This window comes from Heteronotia binoei, chromosome 8 (assembly GCF_032191835.1).
Source record: "Heteronotia binoei isolate CCM8104 ecotype False Entrance Well chromosome 8, APGP_CSIRO_Hbin_v1, whole genome shotgun sequence".
Classification (NCBI taxonomy): Eukaryota; Metazoa; Chordata; class Lepidosauria; order Squamata; family Gekkonidae; genus Heteronotia; species Heteronotia binoei.
The window spans coordinates 79477272-79503508 of record NC_083230.1 but is presented as its reverse complement, the minus strand read 5'-3'; the positions used below and the strand labels follow the sequence as shown (position 1 = coordinate 79503508).

The window sequence follows — 26237 nt, the reverse complement described above, 5'->3', positions numbered from 1 at the left end:
CTGCTCAAAAAAAGCCCTGATACAGCTCATGTGTAACTCATCACATGTGAAGACTGCACAAGCGTACTTATAGAGCAATTCACTTGTATGTGACTGATGCATTTGCAGTCTATACGTGGTTTTTATGCTTTAGCTTTCAACTTACATCTTGGCCCCAGTCTGTCTCTGCACATTAGTTAAGGCAAACTCTTCCAAAGGAGACACACCTCTAGTTCTCCACTTCTTCAAGGCATGTGCACTTGCCTTGACAAATGTGGAAAGACACATACAGATGTAGATGCCTACAGGCACATGGAGGAAACCCCATACACTATGCACACTGACACAAAGGCAGATTTCTCTTTGCCTGGGCCTCCATGCACACCACTGCTTGCAGACTCTCTGAGGCTTTTCCATACAATGCTTTACTGCTTCCTGCTGTTTTTAAAAAGTCAGAATGAAGATTTTAAATGGAGTGGAAATTTGTTGAAGCCACTGTCACATACACAAAGTTTATATGGGTTTTAATAGATCAGGACCTCAGATTCACCAGTGCAAATAAGATTGAAAGGAGGTATCAAGGCCAAATTCTAGAACAGCTACCTGCAGACACAGGCTTTCCTTCTGTATTAGTAAATGTGGCTGATGAAAGGGTTAAAATTACTTTTGCATTAATGAGTGGCTGCTGTCTCTAGAGATGCTCAGCAGACAGTAGCATATGAAAGCTGCCTGGGAACAGCGAGGAAAGGAGGACAGAGAGACAAGGGGGAAAGACTGTGTCTGTATGGTGGGGAGGGGACATTTCCTGGCTCCATCTTATCTATCCTATTTATCACAACACCTCCCTCCAGTAGGCAGGGTACATTTTCACACCCACCAATCCTACCAAGGTCTCCCAGATGCTCGAATGGTATAGCCCTGAATCCTAGGAAGAGAGAAAGAGAGAAGCAGAGTGGGGGAGATTTTGCAGGGATGTTTAATATTCAGGTCATGTGACCATGGCAGCGGCAGTAGCAGCAGCATCCCTGCTTATCTGAAATATCCATTGAAGAAGAAAAAGAAGACAGAGAGAGAGAGAGAGAGAGGCAGAGAGAATTAGAATCTCGTTAGACAACCTTTTGGGCAGAGCAGAGTAAGGAGGAACCCCACCTCGAAAAATCACACCCAGAGACAAAGAAATATTCATGTTCAAAGGTAAGTGGTCCATGCGGATGGTTGCACACCCTTAGGGGCTGCACTGGGCTCAGCGACGCAAGGAGGAAGCCGAGATAAAGCGCGCATTCTGGGCTCGGCACCCCATTCATTGACATGAACATCTGGAATGGAGACCGGTAGCTGCTTGAGCCTTGCAGAGAAAGCCTGCTGACTGTCGAGGGAAGAGGCGTTTCCCTCCCCTCTTCCCCATCTGGTGTCAAGGAGGCAGCCAGGCAGTTGTGGGGCTGCTGCTGAACACTAAGGCTTTTGTGAAAGGAGAGAATGAATCCCAGCTGCTTGGCCCAGGGGCGTGAGCTGCTTTGCAACTGGCTCGGCCGCCGCTGACCGGAGGCTGCTCTCTTTTGGTGACATGAATGTGTCACATTGGAATCCATGAGCACTGGAGATAGGGATCGTGGGGCAGTGATAGGGAATCCTGAACAGGCAGGAGTAGTTGCCATTGTCGGTGGGCCTCAGACAATGGGAGGTTTTATTGTGATGGTGTACAGACTTTTTGTCTGGTTTCATGTAGGTTAAAGGAGAAGAAGGGGTGTGATGGGGGGGGGATGGGTAGCAGGCACAGAAGGGCAATGAACTGAAAAGGGGGCAGAATGGGTGGATGGAATGAATGGATGCAGTACAAGGGAGATGTGTTATTGGGGTGGGGGAGAACTGTTGGAATAGGGCATACAACTGATATATGTTAAATGCCAGTATTTTTGCTGGATTGTTATTTGAAAGAAAAATTGCAAGAAACCACATTGGTTTCTTCATTGGTTATAGGAAGTTAAACCACATTCATCATCCCACTTCTCAGATGAAGCATTCCAATTTCGCTTTGAATGTGAATGCACCCTAGGGGAGATTAATTTCACCAGGGTTGGGGAAGATGTTGAAATAGATCTGTCTGCTATATAAGGGTAAAGGTAGTCCCCTGTGCAAGCACTAGTCGTTTCCGACTCTGGGGTGACGTTGCTTTCACAACGTTTTCACGGCAGACTTTTTATGGGGTGGTTTGCCATTGCCTTCCCCAGTCATCTACACCTTTCCCCCCCAGCAAGTTGCCCCAAATTGGGCTAGGGGTGGCCTGCAATAACCCCATAAGTCCAACCATCTGTCCATCCTTCCTTGGAGTTTGGATTTAAATTTGCTTGGAAGTCATATTCTAATATCAAATCCCAGAAATGTGGTTGCTGACTGTGATTTTTCCCTGAAGGCAAGACACTGCACATGCTCAGAAGCATTTCTTTATTATGTCTCCACAAATTGCAAAATGGAGGCTTAGTATTCAAGTCTAATTTGCAGGCTGGGGCCTGGGGAGTTTTGGCTCAAATTAAAGTAAAACTTGAATAAATAAAGATATATATGCTGTTTGTGAAACACCTAACTTCTGTGTAATGCAGTGTTACATTATAAGTCTGTACTGGAGCAAAGGTGATCCCCAGCTCCCAGCTTTAGAAGTGGCACCTGTACTTTGTTTTCCTAAAATGATGGTTTAAAAAATACCTGGAAACTATTTTAATAACAACAGCATGACTCTTGTGGTTTTATGTTCAATGTATTTTATTTTGAGATACTAGCTTCATGAGAGCATGAGTTCAAGTTTAAAATGGGATCGTATTTGACTGAATGGCAGAAAGCATCCAGCAAGACTACAGAAATATTGAATGAGAATTGCCTGCTTACCTATTACATTATGATTATTAGTTTGTGAACAAAGGGAGGCGTCTGCATGGTTAAATGTTTCAGCCTCACTCATTCATCCCCCCCCCCCCCCCCGCTCCATGATGCTATTCAGACAAAGAAATGGAAGGCAAGGAGAAAAAGAGCCCTTTATGTCAATCTATAAATGTGAAAACAAACAGGTAAATAAGATGGAATACTGAATTTAATCTGGCTCTAGGTTGGTTTCTGGCTGAAGGTTTAAGAAGCTGCAGCAAATATATATAATATGGCTGGGTGTGCTAAAAACACATTGTGGCAAAGCAGAAGGAAAATAAATCTCATCTATCAAATGCAATTATAACAACTAATTTAGCATTCAGAGGGCAATTTTCATCCACAGGCTGCAGCTTGGTTCATAAAAGAAGGTGACTATTTCAGAAAAAGATTATTTGGGTGCTGACTGCTATATATATGTCAGAAAATCCAAATGGTGACCTTCTCCCAGGCTGGGAGAGGACTGTGGCTCAGCTCCTAGATAATATGCTTTGTATACTGGAGGCACCAGGTTCAGTCCTCAGTGTCTCCAGTTTAAAAGGAACAGGTAGTAGTGATATGAAAGGCATCTTCCTGAACAGCTAGACTCAAGTCCAGAATCACCTTAAAGATCAACAAGATTTTGGGGATATAAGCTTTTGAGAGTCAAATGTCTCTTTGTTTGTTTGTTTATAGTTTTTACTTCTATTTTGCCCTTCTTGCATAGCAGTGGTCAGGGCAGGTTACAGCATAATAAAATAGCTAAAATTATAGCTTTGCAGTAATAAAAAACTATCACATTTAATTAACAATGGCACATGATAAAATCAATGCATTATGATTGGTGACTATCAGTAAGGGATATCTGAGAGGGGACTAAAACTCTAGGTTGGGGTCAGTATTCATCTAACTCAGGGGTGGCCAAACTTGCTTAATGTAAGAGCCACATAGAATAAACATCAGAGGATTGAGAGCCACAAGATATGAACATCAGATATTTGAGAGATACAAGACAGAGAGAGGGAGCGAGGGAGGGAGGAAAGGAAGGAAGGAAAATAGATGGAGGAGTGGAAGAGGTAGAAAGAAAGCAACTTTAGCTGTATTTGCCAAGCCTCTGGCTGGCTTGGCTTGGAGAAGTGATTTAAGAGAGAAATGCCTTTCTCCAAGCCAGCTGACAGGACAATGGAGTCTTTGAGAGTCACACAATATGTGTGAAAGAGCAACATGTGGCTCCCAAGCTGCAGTTTGGCTATTCCTGATCTAACTGTTGCTACTCTCGACCATATGCCTGGTGGAACATCTCTGTCTTGCAGGTTCTATGAAATTGTTTCAGGTCTTGCAGGGCTCTGGTATCACGAGACAGAGAGTTTCACCAGGTGGGGCCTTTTTGGCTCTGGCCCTGGTCAAGGATAGCCAGATCACTTTTGGACTGGGGATTAACAACTGGTTATTGGCTGAATGTAGAGCTATTTGGGGGACATGCTTGGAGAGGCGGTCCCACAGATATGCTAGCCCCACACTGTTTAGGGTTTTAAAGGTCAAGACCTTAAACCTGATCTGGTACTCAACTTGGAGCCAGTGCAGCTGGTGGAACACTGCTTGAATGTGTGCCCTCAACAGAGGACCTGTGAGGACCCATGCTGTTGGATTCTGGACCAGCTGCAATTTCCCAGTTAGCCTTAAGGGAAGCCACATGTAAAGCATTACAGTAAATGAGTTACAGTAATCTAGCCTGGAGGTGACTGTTGCATGGATCGTTGTACCTAGGTCTTGGCAAGACAGGTAAGGAGCTAGTAACCTAGTCTGGAGTAGGTAAGAAAATGCCAGCTTGGCATCTAAGATAATGCACAAGCTCTTGACAGCTTGGCTTTGTTGTTGAAGGCAAGCTGCCAAGTGCTGGGAGTTGGCCTCCCACTTCAGCATCCCCTCGACCTAGCCACAGGACCTCCATCTTCAATGGGCTCCATTTCAGACTGTTTTGTTTCAACCATCTAACCACTGCCTCCAATCCCACAGCCAAATTATCTGGGGTGGTGTCCACTCCAGTCAGTTGTTGATGGTATCTGATGAAGAGATCTTTGACTCTCAAAAGCTTATACCCCCCAAATCTTGTTGAGCTCTAAGCTGCTCCAGGCTTGAATCTAGCTGTTCTACTGCAGACCAACATAGCCATTCACTGAAACATCCACCTGAGACACTGGACAGCTACTGCCAGTCACAGTAAACAATACTGACCTTGACTGACTGATGGCGTGACTCAGTAGAAGACAGCTTGACATGTTCAGGTGATGGCAGGCAAAGGCATAATAGTAAATGAAATGCCTGATGATTCCTCAGGGGTACCTGTGCAACTCTGTTGCAGCAAAAAATAAACAGGAATCTTGTGGCATCTTAAAGGCTTACACATTTTTATTCTAGCATATGTTGCTGTAGACTAGAGCTCACTTTGTCAGATGTGTGAGGTAGGTCTTTTCTTGGTGCACACACACACACACACGTGGTTATGAAAGAAAAAACGTAAATAGTGTGGGTCAAAGAGGCATGTAGCACAAGAAATACAGGTAAGCATTAATTATCTAAAATTCAAATGTAATCAACAGGGACCATTCACAGGGACCATTTACAACAGCAGGAGTGAAGATTCACTCCCTAGTTTTTCCTAACCTCTCTAACATTTGGCAATATCTGAAGACTCCTCTTGTTTAGTTCTTGGAAATGTAATCAAATTGACTTTTTACCTCAAATATACCCCTTGAGGCAGGAGGCTTCACTCTGTCTAATAGTAGGGCCAGCATTCCCCTGATTTATATTTGGAATTATGCCAAGGCACAAATACAGTTCATAAAACTTTCAACTCAGTCATTTGTTGCCAGATGGTTGAGTTGGCCTCCTTGGCAGGCCCTACTTTAGGTTTTCTTGGAGGAAAGTCACTGTAGCCTCCTCCTGCATCTCATACTAAGCTTTGCTAAAGTCTGCTTCCAGAAGGGTGTTGAAAATGTGACCCACAGTGGTAGCAGCAACAAGAAGAAGAAGAAGAAGAAGAAGAAGAAGATATTGGATTTATATCCCGCCCTCCACTCTGAAGAGTCTCAGAGCGGCTCACAATCTCCTTTACCTTCCTCCCCCACAACAGACACCCTGTGAGGTGGGTGGGGCTGGAGAGGGCTCTCACAGCAGCTGCCCTTTCAAGGACAACCTCTGCCAGAGCTATGGCTGACCCAAGGCCATTCTAGCAGGTGCAAGTGGAGGAGTGGGGAATCAAACCCGGTTCTCCCAGATAAGAGTCCGCACACTTAACCACTACACCAAACTGGCACCAAACAAGCAGGCAGGCATGGCCTCTTCAGCCCCTATTCTTACACAGCCCAATCCACCACTCCGATCGCCATTCCTCACCTTTCTACATGACATCTGTACAAAAGCAGTGGTGAAGGCAGTCTTGCCACACACATTTCCCCAGCCCTGAACTCCCCTACTCCCCTCACTTTTTCTTTATCTACCAAGTCATACTGTAATGCTACAGTAGCTTGACAGGGCGGTGGGGAAATTGCTCTTTAACAGGCTGAAAAGGAAGAAGGCATGGAATGTGGCAGTGAGCTGCCATACACCCTTTTGCAAGTAGAGATTAGCTCTGTTCTCGTGGTTATGAGTGAAGAGTCTAGATCAGGGGTGGCCAAACTGTGGCTTGGGAGCCACACATGGTCTTTTACACATATTGGTTGGCTCTTGAAGCCCCCTCCACCCTGTTGGCCAACTTGGAAATGGTTTTTCTCTCTTTAAGTCACTTCTCCAAGCCAACCAGTGGCTTGGAGAATGCATTTAAAGTTAAAGTTGATTCCTTTCCACCTCTCCCTCCATTTGTCTTCCTTCCTTCCTAAACATCTAACATTTATTCTATGTGGTTTTTATATTAAGCAAGTCTGGCCACCCCTGATCTAGATGGAAATCCAACTCCAGCCACCCCGAAGTCCCCTCTTTAAACTTGGGGGGGGGGGGATGGGATTAAAGGAGAAAGCCCTGGAAATGCCTGCATTCCATGTTGGGAAAAATCCCTGTGCCAAACTGAGCCGGAAAGAAAACTCTAACAATTCCTCACTGTACTTCTGTTACAACAATAGAGATCCAACTAGAATTACTGCCAACTACCCTAGCTGAAGCAAAAGCAGCTGAGCAGAGAAAACCTTCAATTAAAAACTTCAATTACTAGGTCTGCCAGCACTGCCTTGGCAAATGCCATGAGATTTTGAGCGTGTGGGGCCAGGAGAGAGTGGAGTTTGGGGAGGAGGTGATAATACTGATGGGCGATGCTCTAGGACAGGGGCATCAAACTCATTTGTTATGAGGGCCAGATCTGACAGAAATGTGGGGCCAGGCCGGGCATACCATAAAATGTAATGCCAGGTAGTGGAGATATAAACTTTATAAAGGACACAGAAAAACACAATTAAATATATTATTTTTTACTTAAAATGCAAATATGCTTAAAACTCTTGCAATGTTTTGTTTAAAATGGAAAAGTGGGGGAATAGTGGGATTTGGCAGTGCAATTTTAAAAATAAAACATCAAGAAAAAGCATAAGAATCACAGCAGAAACTAAAAATATAAAATGCTCTGAACCTAGGAAAACATAAAATGGCTTGGCATTACAACCTTTTCTCCCCCTCCCCCAGTCTACTCAGTTTGGCATGGCTCTCATGTATAATATCCCTCTTTGGCTGTGGGTTTCCAGGTTAGAGTAGTCACTAGACACCAGTTCTCAGGTCCATTCAGCATAGACAAGCTGGCTCAAAGCATCAACCCTTTATTTGCAAGGAGACAACTCCAGCAAGCAACAGCTTCAACAGGCAATACAAATACTGGAAAGTGAAAGTACTTGAGCTTCACTCCGTTGAAATACTACCCAGGATCTTATCCAAAAGGCCAAGAAGCAATCCATTGAAATCCATTGCAGCACAGAAAATGTGGAATGGATTTTCCATTAAGGTCTCTGGGTCCAGGCAGACTACTCTGGGCCTAGAATGACAGCCCTAAGAGTGAAATGACAGTCCCTGGGAGTAGCAGAAGCATTCTGGGATTGGAATGAGGGCCACCAGAGTGGAATTCCATTTCCAGAACACTGCTGCTTACTCCCAGGGGCTGTCATTCCATTCTGCACCTTGTCATTTCAATCCTAGGACAAAGATTCTATTGCTAGGGGCCCTCATTCTACTCTGAAGGCTGTCATCCCAGTCCCAGAATGCTGCTTCTATTACTAGAAACAGCCCCAGAGTAGCCTATCTGGGCACAGAGATTTTAATGGAAAATCCATCCCACATTTTCTTTGCAGCTTTGCAAGCCCAGAAGAGCTTCCTGCTGATCCTGAAGCAGGCAAAGACAAGGCAGAAGGAGCTGGGAACTTTGGAACTTCAAAGTGTGAGGACAGGAGGGGGAGGAGGGGGGAGAAAAGAGCTGCAGGTCTTATTAAAGACCTGACTAGGTTGATTGTGGCCCACGGGCCATAAATTTGACACCCCTGCTATAATACTTTCCCCTGATCTCTATGGTAAATACCATGGATACCTGGGGAAAATCTTAGAGTATCAATATAGAGGCCATTTTTCTGCCATTTCCCCTTTCTTTTGCCTCCATTTTTCAAGGATAGGGAATCGGGGCTGAGGGTAGAGGTTTACCCCTTAAGGGCAGAAAAATAGGATGCCTACCAGTTACTAGTTACTCTTTACCAGCCACACATTCATGACGTTCATGGCCAAGCTTGAAACAGCTGTTTTTCTTCTTCCCTGCTGCTGTTCTACTCATCAGTGCTGAATCAGGCTGATTCCACACTACCATTCATCCATGCCAGGCTTCCGTTTCTCTCTGGAGCAAGCTAGCAATTTTGCAGCAGCTGTTCCACGCTGTCATTTTGCGTGAGGAAAACCCACAAATTGCTGTGCCGCAGCATAAACCTCTTATTTCAGGTTTACACTGTGGCGCTGCAAATCGTGGGTTTTCCCCACACAAAATGGCGGCATGGAGCAGCTGGTGCAAAATCGCTAGTTTGCTCCAGAGAGAAATGGGAGCCTGGCACGGAGCATGGTTAGTGTGGAATCAGAGCGAGATGAATTCCTGTATATTTGTGCTAGGGCTGTGGACTTCACACAGGGGTCATACATGAAGCTGCCTTGTACTGAATCAGATCATTGGGCCATCAAAGTCAATATTGTCTATTCAGAATGGCAGTGGCTCTCCAGGGTCTCAAGTGAAGGTAATTCACATCACCTACTACATGATCCTTGAATTGGAGATGCCAGGGATTGAACTTGAGACCTTCTGCATACCAAACAAATGCTCTACCACTGAGCCATGGTCCTTGATGCTCATATGATGTATATGGGATCTTGAACATATGGCAGCACCAATACAGCTGCCACTGAAAGGCTTTTACTTGCAGATTTGGGGCTGATTCTGAAGCCATTCAGATTAACCCTTGGGTTCATGATGGGCTGCTTACTTGGTCAACACCTGGACAGCTCAGCTGCATTGCACAGAAATGAAGGAAACAGGTAATCTGAGCCACTTAAAAAAAAATGGTTGTGAGAATCGCCTCTAGTTTGGCAGCCCAAGAACCAGGAAGCCGATCTGATAGGGGTCTGACACCATAACTTCTGTCCCAATGTTTATATATAGTGGTTAGAAAAAAACCACCAGAGTCTACATAATAAGTGTAAATAAGAAGAGAAGGAATCTATGGAAGGGGAAGATGTTTGACCAGGGTTTCCTTGAGACAAAGTTAAAAATCATGGCTGAAATAAAATAACTAGAATTGTAGATGGCTATGCCAAATAAGACTTGCTATGGCTTAAAGGTTATGTACTCATCCAAGGTATATTACAGATTGAGAACAAAGTAAATGCTGGCCACTGGTATGTTGAAGGATGAAACTCACTCACAATGCTTTGTAAGGAATGGTTCACAATCACCATATACTGAATTTTTTAATGCAAATGACTGTGTGTCAGGGCTTTTCTAAGCAGAACCCAATTGAGCTACTGAGGAGAAGAAGAAGACAACGACGACATTGGATTTATATTCCGCCCTCCACTCAAGAGTCTCAGAGTGGCTCACAATCTCCTTTATCTTCCTCCCTCACAACAGACACCCTGTGAGGTGGGTGGGGCTGAGAGGACTCTCACAGCAGCTTCCCTTTCAAGGACAACCTCTGCCAGAGCTATGGCTGACCCAAGGCCATGCCAGCAGGTGCAAGTGGAGGAGTGGGGAGAATACAGTTGAAAAAGGAAAACAAGGAAGCATGAGTAAGAGGTACTAAAGAGCTGGTTGCTAGGCATGTTTTGTCAGATAGCTGAGTTTTCTTGGCTAGTAGCAACATTGAGAAATCTGTGAAAAGACAACAGATGGGACATCCTGTCAAAATCAAAACCACAAACTGCTTAGGAAATGTTTAAGACAGTCTCTCAACTGAGGGGAGCTCAGCTTTGCTTGCCAATTCTTTCTTCCAGTAAAGAAAGATGGGGTTTGCCATAAGACTGTAAAGCAATGTTTGTCTCTTATAGTCCCCTATAAGCAGTTCATGGGAATAACATTTGAATTGGGGAAAAGGGATTGATATTTTTCTTTCATCCACTGTCAATAGTAAATTAAAGTCAAATGATGTCTGGCATACGGACTCCGGAGACTACTGAGATCAGTTCCCCTGGAGAACATTTTCTGCAAGTGAACTGATCGCTGTTGCCTAGAGATCAGTTGTAATCCCAGAAGCTCTCCAGCTACCACCTGGAGGTTAAACAATACAAACAGGCTTCGGTGTAAGTAATACAGAAACAGACCATGCACTGAAAAAAATCTATCTTAAAGCACTAAAAATGTATATGTATCAAGTCCTTTTACAATGTATCACACATATGACTGCATAACAATTACAATAGCCACATTACAAGGTTCATAAGGCAACATCTACTTAAGACCTCTTGCTCTACTCCTTTGTAAATTTCAGTGACAATGTCTAAAGTAGCGTCTTAATCAATGTTGATCTGGAGCCATGCACCTTGAGGAATGTCAACAAAGATCCACATGAAGAGAGAAAGAGAACTGGTCTCTTCCAGAACTTAAGGCAGCTTTGGTGCTCTTCTTCTGCTCAGTCTCTCATACAAATAATTTCTAATGGAGCCACAGATAACACCTTATGCATGGATCAATGCAATCTCTTGAAAGTTCTGCACCCAGTAGCTTTCAAGAGATTGTGTTGAGTGGAGTAGAGTGATTTAGGATTTCAGCTCAGAGTTGTGGTTCAACTGTTGGTGTGAACTGTTTATTTCTCTCCTACTCTTGCAGGTCCAGCAGATATTAAGCCTGAAACAGCCATGTCTGAGCTGGTGCCAGAGCCCCGGCCCAAACCAGTAGTGCCAATGAAACCTGTTGGTATTAACTCTAACCTGCTGGGCTACATTGGGATCGATACCATCATAGAGCAAATGCGCAAGAAGACTATGAAAACTGGATTTGACTTCAACATCATGGTTGTAGGTAGGAAGGAGTTAGGGCCAGGGGACTTGTGCAGCAAGGCTTAGCTATGAAACCAGAGTCAGACACTGGTGCCATTTTCAGAGTTGTGTGTATGTGTGGGAATAATAACAATAATAGTAGATTTATATCCTGCCCTCCACTCCAAATCTCAGAGGGGCTCACAATCGTCTTTACCTTTCTCCCCCACAACAGACACCCTGTGAGGTAGGTGGGGCTAAGAGAGCTTACACAGAAGCTGCCCTTTCAAGGACAACTCTGTGAGAGCTGTGGCTGACACAAGGCCATTCCAGCAGCTGCAAGTGGAGGAGTGGGGAATCAAACCCAGTTCTCATAGATAAGAGTCCACACACTTAACCATTACACCAAACTGGCCAGGATACTTGACAAGGTCAGAATACCAGGACTGGGTAGAGAGTAGAAACTGGACCAATATAAAGATTTCTGTTTCAGGTTTATGTGTTTGTGTGTGGGCGTTTTCGCACTGACCTTACTCGGGAGCGACGTCCCTCTTCACTGCACAGCGTCTGCATGGATTTTGCACTAATTGCTCCACAGAACCCGGAAGAGCTGCAAAGTCCCTCAGATTTTGTGTCGCAAATGTAAACTGGTTTTTGGCCAGTTTACATTTGCGACGCAAAAGCCGTGGGACTTTGCGGCTCTTCTGGGTTCTGCAGAGCAATTAGTGTGAAATCCGTGCAGACGCTGCGCGGTGAAGAGGGACGTCGCTCCCGAATAAGGTCAGTGCGAAAACGCTCTGAGACTCAAATGCTTAATTCTCACAGAGGTGATGAAACTGTATGGGCTGTATCACTTCAGTCTGCATATAAATAAAGGCATGTGACTGAATGTCCCTTCCACACAGAAAGCTAGATGACAGGAAGGAAGGTTCTGTCTTCTCCATTGCCCTACAAGGATAGTGTTTTTGTGTACAGGGAATATTTTTGTGTGTGTTGTGTGTGCAGGAATGTTCAGTCACATCAACTCCCACCTGCAGTCTGAAGCAGTTCAGTCCAGTGATTGGTTTACCATTTCAGTAAAAATTTGGCCCAAAGCTTGTCCTTTAAAAAAAGCAAAAAAACCAATGTCCCACAAGTCTGCCTCAGGACTTTATCATTTTGGATTATCAGAAATACTTGACAAGGGTATCCCAGGGAAATTTCTTCCCCTTGCACTCCTAGAGGTGTGCTGTTGGTGTAGGAATGCAGAAAGCCATAATCTTGAAGAGCTCAGTGTCTTTCCAGCTGTCAGGGTATAAATGATTCTCCTGCCTCACCACAGAAAGACTGTGGCAGATTCTATACAATTCTCTTTCAGGCCAAAGTGGACTAGGAAAATCAACACTTGTGAACACCCTGTTCAAATCTCAAGTGAGCCGCAAGTCTTCAGGTTGGAACCGTGAAGAGAAGATCCCCAAAACAGTAGAAATCAAGGCAATTGGACATGGTATGTGTTATGATAGTAATTCTCAAACCATATTTTTGTATCTCCTTCTAGGTCCTCAAATAGTGTACCGATGCCTATGGGCATGATATTAGTCACTTTAACCAGAGTCCATGGGTAGCAGTGAGGTCTGTATGGTGTGACTCTCACGGCAAGGAGGTAACCAGAATTGCCTGAAAGAGCACTGCATACCATGCCTCCAGAAAGCAGTTTGTAGTGGACTACTTTATGAGGTTCCTCCCTCTCCAGCTCCACTCACTTGTCCTCAGCTGTCTTGCTAGGTGTCTCTGGCAGGCCTCAGACTAGGGAAGGGAAGGGGGCCACACCACCTTATTCCTTCTTTCCCCCAAAATCACACCTCTTGCCACATTAGATCTCTGCTGCACTCTCCTCCTTGGCCTTTCCCAGGAGCATGTTTTTAAAGGTTCATCTTGCCCAGCCTCTCTCTGAGAGAGGGAGATGGTTTGTGCCTTCCTTGTCCTCTTACTGGGCTGCTGGATGGCTCCTTCCCCCTAGCTGTCCTCTATTTTGCCCTATTTATTATGCTAGGGCTTGAGTGGGATAGGCCTCAGTCCCTGACCCTGCTTTCCCAAGCCCAGGGCTACTGTTGAGCTTGCTTGCTCTTATGCAGGTTACTCTAGCCCCACCCTGGCTTCTGCTGATACTGTGGAGGCTGCCAACTTCTCTGGGCCACACCAGTGTCAGGCCCCAGCTGGTTCTTCCAACTGCATCGGGAACTGAGTGTGGGTAAGGGCCCTGTGCCGTTGCTTGGCAGGCGCCCAGGCTCCCTGTCATTGAGGGTGCGACCACTAGTAGCTGCATCTCCCATGGCAAGGATTGCCAGTTTTGGATTGGAAAACACCTGGAGATTTTGGGGATGGAGTCTGGGGAGAGTGGGATTTGGGGAGGGACCTCATTGGAGTATAATGCCATAGCACCCACCCTCCAAAAGCAGCCATTTTATCTAGGGGAACTGATCGTGGTCATCTGGAAATCAACGGGAGAGTTCAGATGACCCTACCCACAGCAGCAGTGAACGATCTTGTCCTGGGTTTGGAGCCATCTCCTGACATACTTGCCCTTGCACATTTTCTATAATCACAGCAGTGACAACAGTGAAGGAGTTAGCTGTGTCCTCTCTCTCCTTCCAAGTCTCAGGACCAGTCATCTCTCTCTCTCTGAACTACTCCCTTCTGGCTCCTTCACTTGTTCAGTGGTCATACAACCCACCATGACTTTATAAATGTAGAAGTATCAAGAAAGGCTAGGGTATGCAGACTTTAGAGGGATCATGATGGTTTCAGCAGTGGAATTTCTTAGGGCCAAAGTAAAGGATAAAGAATCCATGAGTCAGGATTAGGGTTGCCAATCCCCAGTTGGGGGCAGGGGATCCCCTGGTTTGGAGGCCCTTTTCCCACTTCATGTATCGTTGGATAGGTGGTAGGCAAATACTCTGATTGTGCACATCAGCATAGCTGTGTTCCAGAAGGCAACTCTTGCTTTGTTAAGGTAATAATCAAGTGTAAGCTATAGACGGTGGCTTTAATTTCATTATGCAATTGTTTCATTTCTTCCTATTCTATTTTCCACTTCCTTACTATATGTTGTATGGTCATTCTGTGCCATGAAAAAGAGAATTAATCTACTCGAGTTACTCGTCAGAAAGCTCTCAGGGAAGGAAAGATGCAGGGCATGATAGGAAGTAATGCTTAGGTTAGTAAGGATCAAAATTGAGATAATATGCTCCTGTGTAAAGTGGTGTCAAGTTGTAACTGATTTATGGTGACCCCATAGGGCTGCCAACTGCCAGGCAGCACCTGGAGACTTTCTGCTATTACAGTTGAACTCCAGATGACCAAGATCAGTTCCCAGGAGAAAATGGCTCCTTTGGAGAGTAAACTCTACGACATTATACCCTGCTGAGGTCCCTCCCCAAACCCAATCCTCTCCAGGCTCCACCCCCAAAATCTCCAGGTATTTCACAACCCACAGCTGGCAATCCTGCCCCCTAGGGTTTTCAAGGCAAGTGATTAGTCAACTGCCTTCCTTTGCGAAGTCTTCTCTGGTGGTCTTCCATCCAAGTATCAACCTTGCTCAGTTTCTGAGATCTGATGAGATCAGGTGATATTACACCACTCTACATCTTTGTGTGCTCCTAGTGCTGAGAATAAGTGGACCAGTTTGAGGACAGTGTGATTAATCTGGACCTGGGGATACAAAGCAGTACATAATATATTTGCCAAAAATCAAAGGCCTACTTATCTAGCGATAATGATGTGCCATAAATTTATAGGGCTTGGTACGGATGAAAATTGTTTCATGCTCCTAAACATTTGCAAAGGATCTAGACATTGCAGTGCTCTCCTACCATTCTACAAAGTCTTAGACCAAGTTTACATATGCCATTTAAAGTGTTTTCCAGCCATCCTTCTGCAGATGGTATATACATGTAAAAAACAGAGAGTTTTATCTATGCTTGTATCAGGTTTCTTTAAAATTGACTGACAGTCATGCAGGAAGCTTTATTTACACTTGCATTTCAAAGTTCCTGTGCTTTATAAAACACAAGTGATTTTTGCCCTGAACACAGATAATTATTTCTAGAAGAGCCACAGGGACTTATAGTTTTGTTCAATGATAGGAAAGGACTTCATGCCACTATTACAAAATAGAGAGTTTCAAAGAATGGTAACAGCAACATTTCTCCCCTAGTTATTGAAGAAGGGGGTGTCAAAATGAAGTTGACAGTTATTGATACCCCTGGATTTGGTGACCAGATCAACAATGAAAACTGGTAAGTGTTTTGTTTCTTTCACTGATTCTCAGTTCCACCTGTCCTTTCCCCTCGTCTCCTGAATGATCAACACAACTGCCAGAAATGTGTGTGCATGTGCTTAACATAGTCAGGGATTACAATTGTCTTACTGTAAGGTTCCACTGTTGAAAGATATTTAAGGACATGATATGCCCCATAAATCGAATTATTTAACATTCCAGGGTTGATGTTAGTGCAGCATTAATTACCAGTTAACTTGAGAGCTGGTCAAGGATGTTTGGTGCATAAGGGTTAATGTGAGATATAAAAATAGAGTTTTGATCACATGTAGATAGTAAGGGTTCTTGTAGTCCAGTAGTCCCCATAGGTCAAATCCTCTAGTGGAGGATCCACACCTTGAGTGTGGGCTGGGGGTGGTAGGCATGAAATGGACATGCTTTCCAGTTATAAACAGGCGGTTTCAATGCTACTTCCTCAACATATTACATTGCACAGAACTCTTATTTAGAGCCACAGGAATAAATTGCACATGGATCTACACTAACTGCCTGTCTAGAACTGGAAGGCATGTCTGTTTCTTCATGTCTTTGATGCTAATTTCAGACCTCATGAGTGTACGTGGAAGGGACTTTAACTGTTGAATGAACTGTCGGTATCTATATGGGACTGTCCAGTTGTTGAGGCTACTTGAACCGTAGGAGTGACCAAGCATTGCATCAGTACGGCATTATATCCTGCTGAGGTCCCTTCTTTCCACAAATCCCAGATTCTGCTCCCAAATCTCCAAGAATTTCCCAACCCAGAGTTGGCAATCCTACTTCTGAACACAGTCCTTCAATAGGATTGCCAACTCCAGCCTGAGAAGAACAGGATTTGGGGAGGAGAGGGACTTCAGTGGAGTATAAATAACACAGAATCCACCTTCTCAAGTGGCCATTTTCTTCAAGTGACCTGATCTCTGTTGCCTGGGGATCAGTTGTAACCCCAGGAAATCTTCAGCCATCACCTGAAGGTTGACAGCCCTATGTGGCACCCATCCTGGATTTCAGGAAACTGGTCAAGGTCCTTGCATTGTGGGGACAGTGTTTGGCAGATGGTTCTCACCTTGAAATATCTGCTGCTAAAGAAGCAGAGAAGGTCTCATGCCAGGGATGAATGTAAACATGGCTCTTTGAATTGATGGTAACTGTGAAATCTGGCTCTCCATGAACTGTGGAGTGATTATCCATGTTCTATAGGACAGAACAGGGAGTCCTGTGGCACAGAGTGGTAAGGCTGCAGTACTGCAGTCCAGGCTCTCTGCTCATGACCTGAGTTCAATCGCAGTGGGTTCAGGTAGCTGGCTCCAGGCTGACTCAGTCTTCCATCCTTCCAAGGTCGGTAAAATGAGTACCCAGCTTGTTGGGAGGGGGAAAGTGTACATGACTGGGGAAGGCAATGGCAAACCACCCTGTGAAAACTCTGCCGTGAAAATGTCATGATGCGACATCACCCAAGTTGGAAACTACTGGTGCTTGCACAGGGGACTACCTTTACCTTTTTATAAAACAGAACAAATTAAATGTAGATAGTAGAGCCAGTTTGGTGTAGTGGTTTAGAGTGCAGACTCTAATCTGGGAGAATCAGGTTTGATTCCCCACTCCTCCAAATGCAGCCAGCTGGGTGACCTTGGGTCAGTCACAAGTTCTCTCAGAGCTGTTCTCTCAAGAGCAGTTCTCAAAAGAGCTCTCACTGTCTGTTGCAGAGAGAGGAAGGGAAGGAGATTGTAAACCACTCTGAGACTCCAAGTGAAGGGTGGGGTATAAATCCAGTCTCCTCCTCCTCCCTCTTCTTCACTACTCAAATTGGTGCGGTGGGGGGAGGTTATAGTGGGAGAGTTTCTGGAATTGTTCCTCACTACTGCTGGAATTGTTCCTCACTATTGGAGGAAATATTGTGGAATATTGGGCAGAATCTTAGAGTATTGGCATGGCATGATAGCATCACTTCTGCTTTTGTATTGAAAGTGACGTACTCTGCTGCTAGGGATGCCAGCTCCAGGTTGGAGAATTTCTGGAGATTTGAGAGGAAGAGCCTGGGGAGAGTGGGGTATATAGTGCCATAGAGTCCACCCACCAAAGCAGCCGTTTTCCTCAGGGACACTGATCTATGTTGTCTGGAGATCAGTTGTAATTCTGGGAGATCTCCAGGCCCCACCTGGAGGCTGGCAGCCCTAAGTGTCACACCAGCACTAGTGCAACTGTCCCTGCAAGATCTCCTAGTGGGAGACAAAGAGATTTTATCTGCCTCTTTTTCTCCTCTCTTTCTTTCTTCCTTGGCCTCTTAGCTGGGAGCCCATTGAGAAATACATCAATGAACAATATGAGAAATTTCTGAAGGAGGAAGTTAATATTGCAAGGAAGAAACGAATCCCGGATACGAGAGTCCACTGTTGCATCTACTTTATCTCTCCCACAGGTCACTCGTATGTATCTCTCATTAGTTCTAGAGTATGTCAATATGATGGGGGTAGCTCTGCTGTGCTAGTTGAGCATCTATGATACCCACCAGCTGCTTGGTACCCATGTGCAGTGCACACAAATTGCCCATTAATTGGCATGGCAGACCAGGGGACCTAAGCACCAGCAGAGCTGGCAAAGCCTGCCAGGGGAAAAAGTATAAAAATGACCCAGTGTAAGTATGGGAAGCATAATAAACTGCATGCCTTGCTAAAAACCTTCTAAGTTTAGTGAGGAATATGGGGAAATTTGTGTTCTGGAGTTGTTTTTTGGCAGTATTCAGTGCCTGCTCATTCCTGCCCACTTTCATCAATGGAAAGAAGCTGCCATGGTGGCATATCGTTCAGGCCATTTCACACATGATGTTCTTCATATATGGGTATACACTAGGGATGGAAAGCCACCCATTATAGCAGGAGACCTCCTTGCATTCAGCTGTTGAGGCACTGCCAGGAGAAAATGGGTGGTGATGGTGGGATACATGCTGTCATCATGCTGACACCACTTCCAGTAAAAAACTGGGAGTAATTTTGTGGTAAAACCATAGAACTTAAAAAAAAATTCTACAGTGTCTAATGATGTCACTTCTGGTTGTTATGGGAAAAGATGTTAGCTCATCAGCATGATGCCAACATTTGATCCATCCCCCCATTTCCTCCTGCCAGTGCCTCAGCAGTGAGATGCCTCCAGTTCCTCCCAGCTGTTGCTGGCTGAGCCTGGCAACCCTACTGTACACTTTTTCAGGGAAGAAAGAGTTCATGTGGACTTGTGTACCTTGTCATGAGAGACAATCTGTTTTATCTAGGTGTACACGTTGTGGGAACCTGCCACTGGATATAGATTTCCAAAAAGTGTACACTTGTGTGATCTTCCTGTATTGTAGTATGTAAACCAGTGTTCCCACACTATTTCTTATACTTAATAGACTTTACAGTCTCCCTATTTCTTTATTTTTCCCCCTATCCATTGTGGGGGTCCAGTTGATTGCCTGAGAGAGCAACAGCTATGTGGAAGGAAGTTAATAAGAAAAGTCTTACAGCCCTGATGGGAATGATTCCTGTTCATTCCCCCCCCTTTTTCCAGCCTAGAAACTAAGGGTGGGGTTTGATTTTATGGAGGCTAGGGATTGGAAGATATGTTCTTCTTTATTAAAGAAGTGATAGTATTCTTCCTCCTGGGCTATAGCTTGCGACCCTTGGATCTAGAGTTTATGAAGCACTTGAGCAAAGTAGTAAACATCATCCCAGTTATTGCCAAAGCAGACACCATGACTATGGAGGAGAAGATTGAGTTCAAACAGAGGGTAAGTGTCTCCTTATTTGGGGAAAAACACCCTTTAGTGTTGTAACAGGAATATTCTCTCTGCATATATCTTTTTATTTTGAAATATTTTCCTATCCAGGTCCGCAAAGAACTAGAAGTCCATGGAATTGAATTTTATCCCCAGAAAGAGTTTGATGAAGACCTTGAGGACAAGACAGAGAATGACAAAATTAGGGTAGGATGCTCATGATTGTGATTGACTGTTGAATAGAGTTCATTTCCGCAGAAGGTGGAAGCTTTACTATTAAGTGCATACTTCACCTTGCTTGTTCTGGACATGGATTGCATAAACTGCAGCCACTGAGGTGAAGTAACATAGCTTCTAAGCATTTGGTTTTTTGGTAGTTCTTCAACTGAAAATGAGACTTCATTTATGTTTTGGTAGCTGAATCAAGAGTTTATGACTTTCTGTCTACACATGTTTGCATTTTACAGCATCTTGTGGGGAAATTTATCTCTTTTGAAAGTTTTACAGCTTTAACTGAATTCCAGTTGCCTTGTAAATGGATTTCCAGATGTTTTCAGCATGGAAACTCTTGGCCAGTTGCACATTATAAAATCAACTTCATTTGGAACTAGCCCATATTAGACCTATAAAGTAAACAAGTTTTCTGTGTTAAAAACAGCTGATCTCTTTTTGCTTATCACTCAATCCTTATGTGAGAATTTTGTGCGTAGTTGGAAAGCAACCAACCAAATAAAATAAATATTACTGTAACAAAGGGAGTTCCTTCAGATAGCTACATAATGCACATGAAAGAGTATGAAAATACGTCAATAATGAGTTAAAGGAATATGAAAGGCCTCAATAATTAAAACTTAAGAGAACACGAGCATATTTTGGTCAGCTATTACAGGTTGTATGGCATGTTCTGCAAAGAAATATACACTAGGAGAGAGTGGTGGTGATAGGACAGAAAGAAGCTTTCCAGATGTCTGTTCCTGTTGAACAAAAGAGCAAACGCAATTTAAACTCAATTTATCTGATCTCAGCAGGAAAGTATGCCATTTGCAGTGGTGGGCAGTGACAAAGAATATCAAGTGAATGGAAAAAGGGTCCTGGGCAGGAAAACACCCTGGGGAGTCATTGAAGGTAAACAAATGATGGTCCATTTATTTTTGAGTCCATTTATAAATACCAGAAAGAGGCAGATAGCAAAGTGGCAAAATCATTTATGCCAGCAGCAAATGTTACAATTGTACCAGTAAGATACCTGGGAAGCAGTCTTTCCTGTTGTCCCTTTCTTCCTAAGACTTTCTTAAATGAAGCAAGAAATGTGTTTATCAGAGTTACTAATGGTACAAAGTTGGAATGGATTGCTTATACTCTAGGGCCCAGGCAAAATATTGTCAGTAAGTTCTATTACAACATGGAAAATCATCTGAAGAAATATAACATGTTACAAAAAAAGAAAGAATGAATTGCATATATTTGGTCAGTAGGCATATGGTACCTTGCTAGGTTGTACAACTTCTGAAAGGATTTGGGGATTTTAGTAATTAACAAATTCTAGGAAGTAAGACTTCCTAGATCTTGTGGCAAAGCAAGATCATACTGTTTGCTGTTATAATCAGAAGACTTGTTATTTCCAGATTTGTTAAGTAATAGTACTACTCTGGTCTGGCAAAATCTTGGCTGGAATGCTGTTTTCTTCTGGAGACCACAGTTCACAAATTGGGAAAGAGACAGAGAAGAGTGTTGGTGGTTTAAAAAAAGAATTTATAAGGCAAATCACAAAAGTAAATGAAAAATGTGTTGACAGTTTTTACATGTTCTAGAAGGACAATTTACATTAAATGTTGAGGTTAAGCAAAATAGCAGTTTAAAGTAAAGAAAGGTAAAAATGCAAGAGGGGGGACTTTAAAAATGTGGAGATTGGTAATACTTCAGAATTTCTAAAAAGTATAAGCAAAACATAATGGAGTTCTGAAAAAAGTAATTCAACTAGATATGGGCATGAACTGGGAAAATGGTGGTTTGTTTTGTTTCATGGTTCATTCATTTGCCTGATTCATTGGTTCATGCTGATTTGTGTTTTTTTCGATTTGCCATACCGATTCATGGTTTGTTGGTTCATTTGGTTTGGGAAGGGGTAGAATGATCCCTGTATGGGCTAGAGATGCCAAACTTGTGAAAAACTCTTCAGCGGACTGTCTTATACCTAGTCTCCGAGTTTGGTGAGAATTGGATTTCAGGGGGCCAAGTTACAGCCCCCAAAGCAGGTGTATCTAGGTGGTTTGTTAGTTTGCAAATGGTAGAATGTCCCCCAAATGGGCTAGAGACACCAAACTGGTAGCAAACTCTTCAGCAGACTTTCCTCTACCAGTTGTACAAGTTTGGTTAGAATTGGATTTTTTTTGGGGGGGGGAGTAAAAGCCTCCCAAAGCAGGTGCCCCAAGTCCAGTTGATTTTGGTAAACTGATAGAAATCAAACATTAAAACAAAAGCTTATGATTTAATAATAAAGGTGATACAGCCCAGTCAATGAAAACATTTTCCAAAATGGCTCAGCAAGTTGGTTTTGAAAGCAAAAACAAACAAACAAACAAACAAAACAGCCACACTGGTATGAGCAGAATAACAACCCCCAGCAGAATCACTAAAATTTTGAAAAAAGCAGGAGAAAAGAAGGCAACACAGATGAACCTCTGTAGCTGAGGTCCCTGAAAACAACAGAGGCACAAGAAAGTTAGTTGTTGTTTGTGATTAAAAGAAATCAAAGTCCACCAAAATAACAAATTAGGATTTGAAGTAAAAACTGTAGGGCAAGGAGTAGAGGGGGGGGAGGCAATCCCTGAAACCAATAAGCGTTCTGTGAATAACCAAACCCAAGAAATAACAAATAAGTTTAGGGGAAACAAACAACCACCCCCCAACACAAACAGCTTCCCCTTGGAACTAAAGTCCCTTAAACCACAGAGGAACAACTGTCTCACAATGTGGGGCTGAAGGACAAAAGGAGTCCCTAAACTCTAGCATGCAGCAACAGCCAAATCAACAAGCACACAATGTGAACTCCTGCAGAAGCTGCTTGTAAAGTGAAAGCAGTTTCAAAAGGGTGTGGCAATAAATACATCTGCTCCCACGGAGCAGAGTAGAAGCTCAGTGATGGGTTCTCAGAACTGCCAAAGTGCCAATCAAGATATAGACAACTGCTATGGGTGTTTCTAGGGCTCCCAGAAGTCCACCTCCAGCATTGCCAAGGAACTGATTGCATCAGTGCCAGAAGTCTGTAAAAATGAACCAATAACAAACCAAATGAACTGCCTAGGAAAATGGCTGGTTTGCTTTCCAGTTCGTTCACAATGCAATGAAACGAACCACAAATCAGCCATTTTGAGCACAAATCATGATTCATTTCTTGCCCAATGCCTAATTTCAACCACCAGAGAATACCAATCAGACAATATAGGAGTTCTAGAAAAATATCCTACTTATTTTCATCAGTGCTGACTGAGACAAGGGCTGGGCTTGATGGATTCCTTCCACTTCTGATTCCACATTAAAACATGATTGATGTATTTTGCTTTATTTATAGTGGAAAATCTCAATCACTGTGAATTTGCCCTACTCCGTGATTTTGTCATTAGGTAAGTCTGTTTGTTCCTAGGTAAAGAATATTGCCTATTGAAATGAAGAAAAACTGATGACAAGATCTAAGGATAGTCATCAGAGGTGTGTTCCAATCTAATGTTACAACAATCCTAAGAGAGTTACATCCTTATAACTCAAATGAAGTCAACAAGATAGAAGGATGCAGGGCTTTTTTTTTTTTAGCAGGAACGTAGTTCTGGCTGGCTTGGAGTCAGAGGGTGTGGCCTAATGTGCAGATTTGTCCCTGCTGGGCTTTTTCTACGAAAAAGCCCTGTGTGAAACAATGGTGACATCAGGGGGTGTGGCTTAATATGCAAATGAGTTCCTGCTGGGCTTTTTCTACAAAGAAAACCCTGGAAGGATGTAAGTCGATGGCATTGTAAGTGCCTGCTGCACTATGGGTCCAGTAAAGTTGCAGTACAGTCCCAAGAACACTTTCCTGGGAGTAAGCCTCACTGAATATAACCAAGTAGATTTCTGAGTAGTACTGTTTACAGTTGCTCTCTAAGTGGAATTTTAAGCACTTTGAAGTCATTTAAAGCTACTCTCAGTTTTACTGGATAGCAAGTACTCTACAGTGATAGTAGTTTTCATCCAGGGTTGTCTGTTTATTCAGTTCCATACCATTTGACAGACCATGGACCATAACAACTGCTACTAATAACAGTAAAAATATATTAATACAAATTAAATTCCAACATCCTACATTTGTTTTTCCATTTGCCTCAGAAGTAAATTTAGCAGATAGCATACATTTGCAGAAATCATTTATCCAACTGAAAGAATTGGTGACCTTTCTAACAAAAGACAGTCTGTTGCAACCATCATTATTTACAAAAGACAACACTTTTATGGACAATGAATATCAAGAATAGAATATCACAGATCAGAATATCAGAACTGAAATGACTAGAAATCATTAGAACAAGAACTTTTTTGTGCTTACTTTGCTACAAATGTATATAAAGTTACCTTTAAAAAGAACTTCCTGTTGAGTGAAGTAAGTGAGCCCCCCCAAAGGATCTTTAGTAGGACTAGTGCTATTTAATATTAATAAATAATTTGGAATAAAGAATGTAAATAACACAAACATATTTCAATGTGAACAATCTGTCCAAACTTGGTAAAAATTGGGGCAGAAATGGTAAATAAGTGTAATAATTAGTTGTGATGCAGATGGTCAACTTGTTGGTGCAATGGCAGTGAAAAGGGCAAGGTCCATACTAATAATTAGAAAAAGAATTGAAAATAAAGCAACCAGTATAATTATGCTATTACAGCAGTCTATGGTATAGTTGCATAAATATTGTGTATAGATTTGGCACAGCAAAAAAAAAAAAAAAAGATACCATAGAGCTGTAAAGGTTTCTAAAAATAGCAGCTAAAATGATTAAGGAGTCTGAGCACTATCCTGATCAGGAAAGGATAAAACATTCAACAATCTTTAGTTTTAGAAAAAAAGATAGCTTAAAGGGAGGGACATAAAAAGTTGATTACATTATAAATCATGTAGAGAAACTGGATGGAGAGATGTTTCTCCCTGCCTTGTAACATTAGAACTTACAGTGATCTCCAAGACAGAGTTACATCCTTCTAAATCCAATAAAGTAAATGGGTTTAGAAGGTTATAACATCTGTTAAGGATTGCACTGCTAGTCCATCAGTGAAACTGATTTTACCATTTGCAAGAGTTTACTTGGGGCATATGCTTCTGGAACCCACCAGCATATGATACGGTGATGGTCACAGACAATAAAAGGTAAATTCAGGGCTTTTTTTTTTTTAGCAAGAATGCACAGGGACGCAATTCTGGCTGGCTTGACATCAGGGGTTGTTGCCTAATATGCAAATAAGTTCCTGCAAAAAAGCCTTGCGTGAAACAATGGTGATGACAGGGGGTGTGGCCTAATATGTAAATGAGTTCCTGCTGGGCTTTTTCTATGAAGAAAGCCCTGGGTAAATTTAAAAGATGGTTAAATTTATGGAGGCTAGGTGATGCCATGCTATCTAAATGAAACCTCCATGTTCAAAATACCAGTTGTTGGGATACAAAAAAAGGGGGGGGGACCTGCAGCCCTCAGAGAAATACATTTCAGAGAAATACAGTTTGGTGTAGTGGTTAAGTGTACAGACTCTTATCTGGGAGAACCGGGTTTGATTCCCCACTCCTCCACTTGCACCTGCTAGCATGGCCTTGGGTCAGCCATAGCTCTGGCAGAGGTTGTCCTTGAAAGGGCAGCTGCTGTGAGAGCCCTCTCCAGCCCCACCCACCTCACAGGGTGTCTGTTGTGGGGGAGGGAGATAAAGGAGATTGTGAGCCGCTCTGAGACTCTTCGGAGTGGAGGGCGGGATATAAATCCAATATCTTCTTCTTCTTCATTTGAATAAATGACAGTGCTGTAAAATGGCAAACTACCACTGCTGAAACTCTGTTAATACTTGTCCTTTAGTACAAAAAACTACTTGAACATTACATGACTTACCTAGTGAACCTTCTTCTTTCTCTTTTCACATCTTCTTTTTCTTACGTTTTATTCAGGACCCACCTTCAAGACCTAAAGGAGGTAACACACAACATCCACTATGAAACTTACAGGGCTAAACGACTGAATGACAATGGGGGGCTTCCGCCGGTGACCGTAGAGATAGAAGAAAATCATGAAAGCAACCTGTGAATGACCTATCTGGTCTGCTATCACCTGCTGTCTCTGAATTATAACCATCACACCACCCTTACCCTTGATTTGAATTCAGGCCTCTCTTTGAAGCATGTGGAATATCCTTTGTGTGTGCATATGAGGAAAGAACCAGGGGCACAGCTCCCAGCTTTCCCCAAATGGTTCTTTCCCCCAATCTGGTTCTTTTTTATTATATGAATTTTGTATTTTGCACAGCAGACACTAGCCTTCCGTTGACACATATTCCAAGACTCTCAACTAGGCATCGTGATTGTGGGAAATATTGAAGGGAAGTGATTTGATCTCTGGGATCACTTGGAATGTCTGCCAGGGAAAAATGAGACTGGTGTAAAGATGTTGAACGTACTACGGGAACTACAGAGCCATACTTTGGATGTGAGCTTCATAGGGCTGGAAGAGATTGGGTTGCAATGCAGTTGTGTTGGGTGGCTTATTCTATACAATTACTTCTCAGTGTGAAAGCAGGAAAAAATGACATTTGGAAATAAGTTCCAGTGAAATCAGTGAGAGAGAT

General features: G+C 43.2%; 1 protein-coding gene across 2 annotated transcripts; it reads left to right on the top strand.

The window, feature by feature from the left end:
• The first annotated feature begins 721 nt into the window (after positions 1-721).
• Positions 722-26237, top strand: SEPTIN3 (septin 3). 2 transcript variants are annotated; one of them, XM_060245351.1, is made up of 10 exons: positions 722-1173; positions 11201-11392; positions 12707-12835; positions 15545-15626; positions 17935-18072; positions 19292-19409; positions 19509-19604; positions 20423-20522; positions 22969-23020; positions 25564-26237. In XM_060245351.1, exons 1-10 carry the CDS (start codon positions 1164-1166, stop codon positions 25697-25699), a joined length of 1053 nt encoding a protein of 350 aa, XP_060101334.1. In that variant the 5' UTR covers positions 722-1163; the 3' UTR covers positions 25700-26237. The 2 variants fall into 2 exon arrangements, with proteins under 2 accessions (XP_060101334.1, XP_060101333.1); XM_060245350.1 differs by lacking the exon at positions 722-1173 and having other exon boundaries at positions 20426-20522.